General features: G+C 34.9%; 1 protein-coding gene across 1 annotated transcript; it reads right to left on the bottom strand.

Moving 5' to 3' along the window:
• Window positions 1-18: 18 nt before the first annotated feature.
• LOC309484418 (B-cell receptor CD22-like) lies at window positions 19-8,850 on the bottom strand. Its single transcript, XM_082150739.1, has 8 exons — window positions 8,641-8,850; window positions 6,851-7,231; window positions 5,469-5,780; window positions 4,087-4,350; window positions 2,891-3,160; window positions 1,588-1,687; window positions 1,287-1,458; window positions 19-286 (listed from the first exon to the last, which is right to left on the bottom strand). The coding sequence occupies exons 1-8, from the start codon at window positions 8,681-8,683 to the stop codon at window positions 179-181; spliced, it is 1,650 nt and encodes a 549-aa protein (XP_082006865.1). The 5' UTR covers window positions 8,684-8,850; the 3' UTR covers window positions 19-178.
• Window positions 8,851-9,392: the final 542 nt, after the last annotated feature.

Below are 9,392 nucleotides of genomic sequence, written 5' to 3'. Positions count from 1 at the left end.
ATAGCTTGCGATGCCAAAGACATTGTTTTTTATTTCTTTATTTCTGGAGGCTGGTTGATACAGAAACAACAGCGCCAGCACAGGCTCAGTTCTCAGTGAAAACGCAGAGGTATGGTTATATAAACACAGACAGGTAAGATTGCTTCTGTTATTCGAGGAGTCATTGATGATGTTGTGATCATATGACCTCCACATAGATGGCCGTGTCAGAGTCTATGGTGACGGCGGTCGGCCTCTCTCGCTGCTCTCGCTGTCGTCTGGCTCCTCGTCTTTGTCTCTTATGCATCTGCAACACAGAGATGGCTGCATTTCAAAATCAAACGCATCATTTTTAATAAACACCGATGGCATTTTGCTGTTGTGATACCTCTCAGATTGTTGACATATTTCCCCCCCTATGACTTTCACTTATAATGTTAATAAAAACATTCTTTCCATAATTTAGAGTTTCAATAAATGCGATTTGGACTTGTAGGAATACATTTTCAAGTGAGGAGGAGAGAGTTCGCTCAGATTTGGAGTAAATCCCTCCGCAGAAGTAGCAGCGCTTCGCCTTCTGAGAGAATATAGTTCCCAGTATGTATACGGTTAGAAGATGGCTGTGTCTCATGTGATCTTGTTATTCGTACACGCTGTGACTATACAAATCACAACATGTAAATAGGAAAATGTTGGCGTTATTTTGTCACTTATTGGGAGCAGTATGCTAGCCGGAGCCATTTACCTCCAGTCTTTGTGCTAAGCTAGGCTAGCGGTGGGTGCGTCAGACAGTTACATGGCACCTTATAGAAAAAAAAAAAAAAGAAAAAAAAGTTTTCTTTCCCTTTGAAACATCACTTATCAGGCTTATGCTACTCTGAATAATACCTGAACTTCGTATTTTGAGCCCTTCTTGCGTTGTTGTTGCTTTTGCCGCTTTATGATGACTCGCTGAATTTAGTCCTAATTTGTAAGTCGCTTTGGACAAAGGCGTCTGCTAAATGACTAAATGTAAATGTAAATGTAAATGCACGGAGATGAGAAGGGTATGTATGGACTTATCTAACTCTGGGGGATACGGTTAATAAGCTAAAGTTCCAAAAAGTCGACATGTTCCTTTAAATTTACTTCGCAACCATTAAGAAATTAAATTCTATATAGTATGAATATGGGTAGTATGAATGAAATCTGGATGTATCATGTGATCTACCAGTGTGAGTTGTGTCGCTTCACTTATAGGCCCTGTCTCGAATGAATGTCTCGACTCAAACCGCACCAATCTTCATGAGCCCATCATCGCTTTTTACCTGTTTGCTTCGAACAAAACATGGAGTGCAGTTCTGATAGATGAGCTGGTAACTGCCGTTGGTGTAGATGTGTGTGACCTCACTGCAGTTAATGTACAGCGGCATGCGCTCCTGATAGATGCCGAGACTCTCCGGATGTATTGCAGGAGGTCTGTAGGCCATGACACGTCTCCTTTTCAACAAGAAAAGAGCTCAGATGTTATTTACACTGAATGTAGTCAGATGAGATTTATCAGACATGAAACTGAATTGATAATAAATTTATAAGCACATGATAAAACATTAGTGAGATCGATCGTACCGTCTGTTTGTGCAGCAACAGCAGTAAAGTGTCAGAAGACTCATCAGCAGAAGGAAAAACACAGCACATGCTGCTGGTATTAGAATCCAGATCAGATGACCTGTGGGGAAAAACAACTTCCTCATTATAATGCATATGTAATGAATATGCAATTAGAATTTTTTTTTATTATTAATAATTAAATATTTATGTAAATATTATAAATTATATTTATTTATATTTATATATAAATTAGTACTGTAAAAATGTTTTCCTTACATATGTGTGTATACATATTATTATATTTATATATATTTGTCTGTGTGTATATACTGTATATACACACACACACACACACACACACACACACACACACACACACACATGTCTGGTTTACTATCTTTGTGGGGACTCTCCATAGACGTAATGGTTTTTATACTGTACAAACAGTATATTCTATCTCCTTACACTAACCCTACCCCTAAACCTACCCATCACAGAACACTTTCTGCATTTTTACATTTCCAAAAAAACCTCATTCTGTATGATTTATAAGCTTGTTTACCCATGGGGACCTCTATTTAGGTCCCCACTGTGACACGAGTCCCCATGAGTCTGTGTGCATTCAGGTTGAAGTCCCCACCGGGATAGAAAAACAGGTACACACACACACACACACACACACACACACACACACACACACACACACATATAATATATATATATACACATATATTATGTTAACAAAAACTTTGATGTTAGATGCGATAAATCGATTTGACAGCACTGATATAAATTTATATTTAATCAAAAATATAATAAAATAAAATAATTAGAAATTCCAGAAATTTCCATTACTGCATGTTCTTCAGGTTTTACACCATTACCACAAATATTTTCATGACTTTTCTAGTCTTTTCCATCTTTTTTGTTTAATTTCCTGTCCTGATGTTTGGAGAAAGGATTTAAACACTAAATTAGTGTTAAACAGCTGTTTTTACTTCACTCTTTGGTAGAGAGAAGCATCATTATATTATCAATTATCATATTTAATAGTATAAAAACTATTATTGGCAGATAAAAGCATAATTTTATTACCAAGTATTATATTTAATAGTTTAAAACAGAAGGATGTGCGGAAGGAAGTGTTCCCATTCTGTGCAAATCTTCAGGATTTATGGATCAGTTACAGAATCATTGCAAACAAAGATTCCACAGAAAAATAATAGAATAGTGGTTTGAAACAATGAGTAAATAATGACAGAATCTTCATATTTTTACTGAACTATAATCCTCTAAAGGTCATTGTTGAGCTGTAGCGTACCATCATGAGCCTCATACAGTACGTGAGAGTCGTTTCCCAGTGAGTTGATTGCGTAACATTCCACCGGCAGAGGAGCGTCTGAGAATCCACTGAGAGTCGCCATCAGTATATGGTTGAAATAAGAAAAAGAAGCATTATATCCGTCCGGCAGGTGAGTCCCGTTCACGCTCCAGGTGACAGCGGGACGAGGGTTCGAGTCCACGGCACAGAAGCAGGACAGCAGCGTCCCGTCCCAATCACAGGATGAGTTGGACAGAATCACAGGAGCGTCTGCAGGGATGAGAATAGTGGACATGTACAACATGAGACAAACAAAACAGCACTATAAAGGACAGAATACAGAAGCAGAAGAATGCTGTGTCATTTTGTATCATGTTTTACAGGTTTCTACGGCAGGGTTATTATTATAGCTAAAAAATGAAATAAAATAAAAATCTCAACTTGAAATAAAATAAATGTTAACTGGAATAAAATAAAATATAAACAACTTAAACTTTTTTTTTTTTCAACTAGTTGCATGCATTTCTCATTTCTCATGTATGTACTAAAATAAAAATAAAACTGAAAAAATACTATATAGACATATTAAAAAAAAAACTTAAAAAAAACTACTAAAATGACAAAAAAAATTGAAATTGAATTGAAATTAAAATAATAAAAAACACCTTCAAAATATTAATAAAAACTATACTAGTTTCTCAATGAGGAAATGATGATGGGAAAGATACGAGATGGGAGAAAAAAAATACATTTCAATGCTTTTTCAATGATCCCCCTTGAAACTTTTTGTTCACTCACAAAACTTTTGCTTTCCACCAAAACTTTTTCAAATTAAAAATAAAATAAAAATAATAATTCGTAAAAAAAAAAAAAAAATTCTTCCACATTTTTCCAAATTCTTAAAAATGTTTTCAAATTCTTACAAATGTTTTCAAATTCTTTCAAATGTTTTCAAATTCTTTCAAATGTTTTCAAATTCTTTCAAATGTTTTCAAATTCTTAAAAATGTTTTCAAATTCTTTTTTTCTTTTTTTATTCTTATTTTCTTCTTTTTTTCCCTTCAAATTCTTCATAAAGTTTTCCTTTTGTATTCCACAGATGCTGGATTGGAACCACGTACGAATTACTTAAGTGTGTAAACTACTAAGGCAGGAGGCTGGAGGCAGGAGGCAGGAGGCAGGAGGCCATTGACTCACATTGCACATTGAGGCCCGTGAGGCGAGACGCCGCCCGTCCCAGTCTGTTGGCAGCGGTGCACTGAGCGCGTGTGTCTCGGGTCACGTTGTAGATGTGGACGGTGGCAGTGCGTTTGGGGAGGATCACCGTGTTTCCCGACTGAATGGTTGACCACTGGTATTCAAACGCCGGCGGGTCGGCCTTACAGGAACAACTCAGCAGAGCATTTCCTCCGACCCGGACAGACGTCGTGAGGACATGAATGGAGACGTCTTTGGGAGGAACTGTGAGGAGAACAGAAACATTTAGAACTGCGTTAGGCCTCAAAATGATTTAAAATAAAACAAAACAAACTTTGAAATAAGTGAAAACAACTGAAAATCAAGATGTAAGCTGGTATCTGTCACAATCACTTTCATTTAAGTATGTCTTAGTTTAATTTTCAAGGACTTTTAATTTGCTCATCTTTTGTAACCAGTTTCCTGTGTTCCTTTGTTCCCGCCAATCAGTCTCCTTGGTTACTCATTAATTAGATCCCACCTGTTAGTATTCAGTTTGTCATCTTGAATACTTTGTAACTTTGTCTGGTATTGTTGTGCTTCACCACTATTGGATTACCCGAGTCTATTTGATTGATAAACAACGTTTATATTTGAATTACTTCGTCAATCTTCTTCATCCTCAGACTCAACTTAACAGTATCATATTTCTTATTTTAATTAGAACTGCTATTTTTAGCTCAGAACCACAAAACCTGGATATATGAGGGAATTTCTAAAAGTGTGATTTATAGACCATGAAAAATCATGGAAATTAGTGAAATATTAAGTCATAGACTTTTTTATAATGAATGTGAAATTTTCAAGTTATGTCAAATTCTAAAATATTTTATCAATGCTTAGAAATTGCTATGTGTAGCCAAATAAATAACTATTAAAAAAATAATAAAATAATACTGAAATAATAAAAAAGTCACTAGAAAATCATGTACATTTGTAGGTATTAAAAAACTGTAGAATATTCTAGATTTTTTTTTAATGATTAAGAATTACTTTAATTATTTAATTAAATATTATTATTATAAATATAATTTATAATATTTAAATAAGTATTTAATTCAACTAATTTTAATTGCCAATAGTTTTTACAAATAAAAATGTTTGAAAATGAGCAGCTTTTGTAAATACAACAGAATTACCAGAAATCTCTTTGAGGGCCTTCATATATTGTCTGGGCCTTGAAGTAAAAAAGGTTTGGCACTTTGGATGTTGTTATACAATTTAAAACCGCAACTTTTTCTCATATGCAGCACTGGTTTGACTTTAAGTTCTTCATAATCACTGAACTTCCATGGCTTTTCTGCTTGTCTGTGATTAGAGAATAAGGATCTTTGAGATCTTACAGTGAACGAGGATCTCTCGGCTGGCTGAAGATCTCCTGTTCTTCAGATACTCCACCTCACATCGCACTCTGGGGTTCGTGTGTTGCGGGACGGTAAAGGACAGTGAGGTCAACATGACGGGTAAGTGTCCCGGGTCACGCTGCAGCTCCGTGTCTCCGTGAACGATGCTCCCGCTCTGATCGCCTCGCTCCCACTTCCACAGTAGACGGGGCCGTTCGGACGGGCAGCTGAGCCTCACTGAACAGTTCAACACGACCCACTGACCCTGCTTCACGGGCCCCGGGTCAGTGACCTCAGGCGGCTCTGGCGTATCTGATGATGAGACACGAGATTCATACACATATTCTGTGTTATTAGCTGTAAATCACATGAACATCAGTGTTGTTACAGTATCATTAAAGGTGCAGTAAGCGATTTCTGAGAAACGCTGTTGATATTTGAAAATACGCCCCTACCCAAAAGGATCACACCCCTATCTTGATAGCTCCGCCCCAAAACGCTGTGTAGCACAGCACCTCCCCCTCATGAGTGGACACGCCCCTTACTGCTGATTGGCTGCAAGTGTGTTTTGGTGCTGGTTCCGATTCACTTTCGACAGCATTTCCCAAAAATTGCTTACTGCACCTTTAATATACTTTTATAGTTTTTATTTATATTTTGAATTAGTTTAATTAATTGTTTTATTTATATGTTTTCCATTGTCATGTTTTCTAGTTTTTTAATGTCTACTTAGTTTTATAGTTACTTTGAATTAGTTTTTATTCTTATAATTTCCATTTTAATTTGAATGTTTAATAAATGTATAATATTTTTGTGGTGTGTTTTTGTCTTTTTTTTTAATATATCTATAAATATATGTTTCTTCTTTTAATTTTTGTTTTCAGTTTTCATTTAAATTTTTTGTTAGTTTGGATTTTTTGGTGTTGTCATTTCTATTAGTTATTTTTAAATGTCTATGTAGTTGTTATTAATATTTTGAATTTATTCAAATATTTTTTAGTTATTTGTACAAATATTTTTTCATTTTAGTTAAAGTTGTACACATTTTGTTGTTTGTTTGTCACTTTTATTATTATTTTAAATATATAGGCTATCTATATAGTGTTTAATAATATTTTGAATTTAAGTAATTTGCTGTGTGTTTTTTGTGTGTGATTTCTATAGCCTATATTTTTATTTCAGTTTTAGTTAGGCTTCTTAAATACTTCAACTGAAACTAAACGAAAATGTAAAAATGTTGCCTTAGCAACACAGGCCAACTGAAATAAATTGTTATTTGCTGTACATTTTGTAATTTTTTATTTTATTTCAGTTAACATTTCTAAATTCTTTTTAAACGGTTTTAGTTGTATTTGCATCAGGTCAGTACAACATTAGCATACCAGTGACGCTGACGTTGATTTTGGTGCCCACGGCCCATGACCTTTGACCCAGCTCCCTCATCTGCAGCTCATACGTGTTCTGGTCTTCCTTGCTGATTCTGTGGATGTTGATGGAGCAGTCCCCGGAGCTGAGGTTCCCCGCGAGGGACGTGCGCTCTCTGAAGTCTGGATGAATCGCATCCCCGCGGTGAGTGCTGAACACCGTCGGTCTCAGTTTCATCAAGTAGGAAGTCGGGGTTCTCGTGAGCCGAACCTCCATCCGCGTTGCGTTGGGAACCGGGCTGAAGGAGCAGGGGAGCACGAGACACGATCCCTCCAGGACTAACACTCGCCCCGGGGCAGAGAGGGTGTAGACAGCTGGTGTCGCCCTCCACAGGCATGCTGAAACAGAGAAGAAACGGTTTACAGAACCATAAAAATATAATATAATATAATATAATATAATATAATATAATATAATATAATATAATATAATATATTTTTTCTTTTTTTTTTCTTTTCTTTTTTTCTGTAAAATAATTCAATAACACTTTACAACAAGCTTCCTTTTGTTAACATTAGTATACAACATGAAACTAACAAAAAAGGATACTTCTGCAGCATTTATATATAGTTCATTTTAATGGTCACACTTTAGATTAGGGTCCAGTTCTCACAATTAACTATCAATTACAACCTTTGCCTCAATAAACTCCTAATTACTGCTTATTAATATTTAATAAGGTAGTTGTTAAGTTTAGGTTTTGGGTCGGATTAAGGATGTAGAATATGGTCATGCAGAACAAGGCATTGATATGTGCATTATAAGTAATAATAGCCAATATCATAGTAATATTCATGCTCATAAGCATTAATAGTGAGAATTGGACGCTAAACTAAAATGTTAACTTTTAATTTCAACATTTACTGATTAAAACCAAAAATGGCAACATTTTACAATAAGATCCCATTAGTTAACGTTATTTAACGCATTCACTAATATTAACTATGAGTAATATATTTGTTACAGTGTTTTTTAATCTTTGTTAGCGTTAATTAATACAAATACAATTGTTCATTGTTAGTTCATGTCAGCTCCGGTCCACTAAATAATATAACAGATATATCTTTTGATTTTAATCATGCATTAGTAATGTTGAAATTAACATTAACTAAGATTAATAGATGCTTTAGAAGTATTTTTAATTTATTAGTTCATGTTAGTTAACTAATGTTAATGGAACCTTATCATAAAGTGTCAAAGTTGTATTATTATTAACATGAACGATGAACAATAGTATTTTTTATTAACTAAAATATTAACAATTATTAATAAACACTGTAACAACATCTGTATTGCTGATGCATTAACTAACCTTATTGTAAAGTGTTACCAGTTATTCTGTTAAACCAATTCAGAGATGCATGACGCAAATGAAGACTAATAATGTAATGTAACTAATATATGCTTTTATGCTCTTTGACTTCACGTGCAAAAAAACCACACACTTCAGATCAGTCTTGCATTGTGACGAGCATTTCACAACACAGTCGAATATAGAAAAGGGAAGTTATGAATTGTCTGAGTCTGCATTCACAGTGCGGTCACATGCATTTAGTGAATATTAACACACTGTATTATTTATGTGTTCAAGTTTGTTTAATGATGTGTGGAAAGAGAGCATGCAAGAATGAAATGCATGGTTAGAATTGAGACGATGTTCAGAGAAAATGATCTTTGCAACATAATCGGATTTTGATTTGATTTTGACAGATACAGATCAGGGCAGATGTACTAAAATCACACTTACCTGTCATTACAGTAAAGAGCCCGATCGCTGCGTCCAGAGCCATGAGCGCACGCCAGCCGGAGGGACGACACTGCACCAGTGGACAGATGCTGTGCCTGCTGGGGGATTTTTTTGCTCTTTTTCTGTTTTAAAGGGAAGTCAAAACTGGAGGTCTGGCATGTTTCGCAATGCTGACCTTCTGTTCCATGACGTTCTTGCTCCAACATCTCTGACTACACTTATATTGCATTCAAGGTACACAAGGCTGTTTTCATGACGTGCTTTATAAATAATAATTCAGTAAAAATACTGTAAAAATGTAAACATGTTTACAGAACAGCGTAACTGTAGTTAAAATATATATGTGACCCACCACAAAACCAGTCTTAAGGGTAATTTAAATATATTGAATAAATAAGCTTTCCATTGATGTTAGGATAGGACAATATTTGGTCGAGATACAGCTATTTGAAAATCTGAGGGTGCAAAAAAATCGAAACATTGAGAAAATGGCCTTTAAAATTTTCCATTTATGTTCGCAATTGTGCTGCATCCACTCACACAATTTTTTTCTTTTTTTTTATATTTACAGTAGGAAATTTACAAAATATCTTCATGGAACATGATCTTTACGTAATATTCTAATGATTTTTAGTATAAAAGAAAAATCGATAATTTTGACCCATAAAATGTATTGTTGGCTATTGCCACAACACAGACCCTGGTTTTGTGGTCCAGGGTCACATTTATATATATATATATATATATTTAAA

Source organism: Leuciscus leuciscus (assembly GCF_965113295.1).
Source record: "Leuciscus leuciscus genome assembly, chromosome: 20".
NCBI classification, from domain to species: Eukaryota; Metazoa; Chordata; class Actinopteri; order Cypriniformes; family Leuciscidae; genus Leuciscus; species Leuciscus leuciscus.
This window is presented reverse-complemented; position numbering and strand designations above follow the sequence as displayed.

Coding starts and splice junctions, on each gene's coding strand:
- LOC309484418 (XM_082150739.1), bottom strand. CDS start 8,683: ATGGCTCTGGACGCAGCGATCGGGCTCTTTACTGTAATGACAG. Junction 7,232..8,640: donor GCTCTTTACTGTAATGACAG/GTAAGTGTGATT, acceptor TCTCTGTTTCAG/CATGCCTGTGGAGGGCGACA. Junction 4,351..5,468: donor CCGAGAGATCCTCGTTCACT/GTAAGATCTCAA, acceptor TTCTCCTCACAG/TTCCTCCCAAAGACGTCTCC.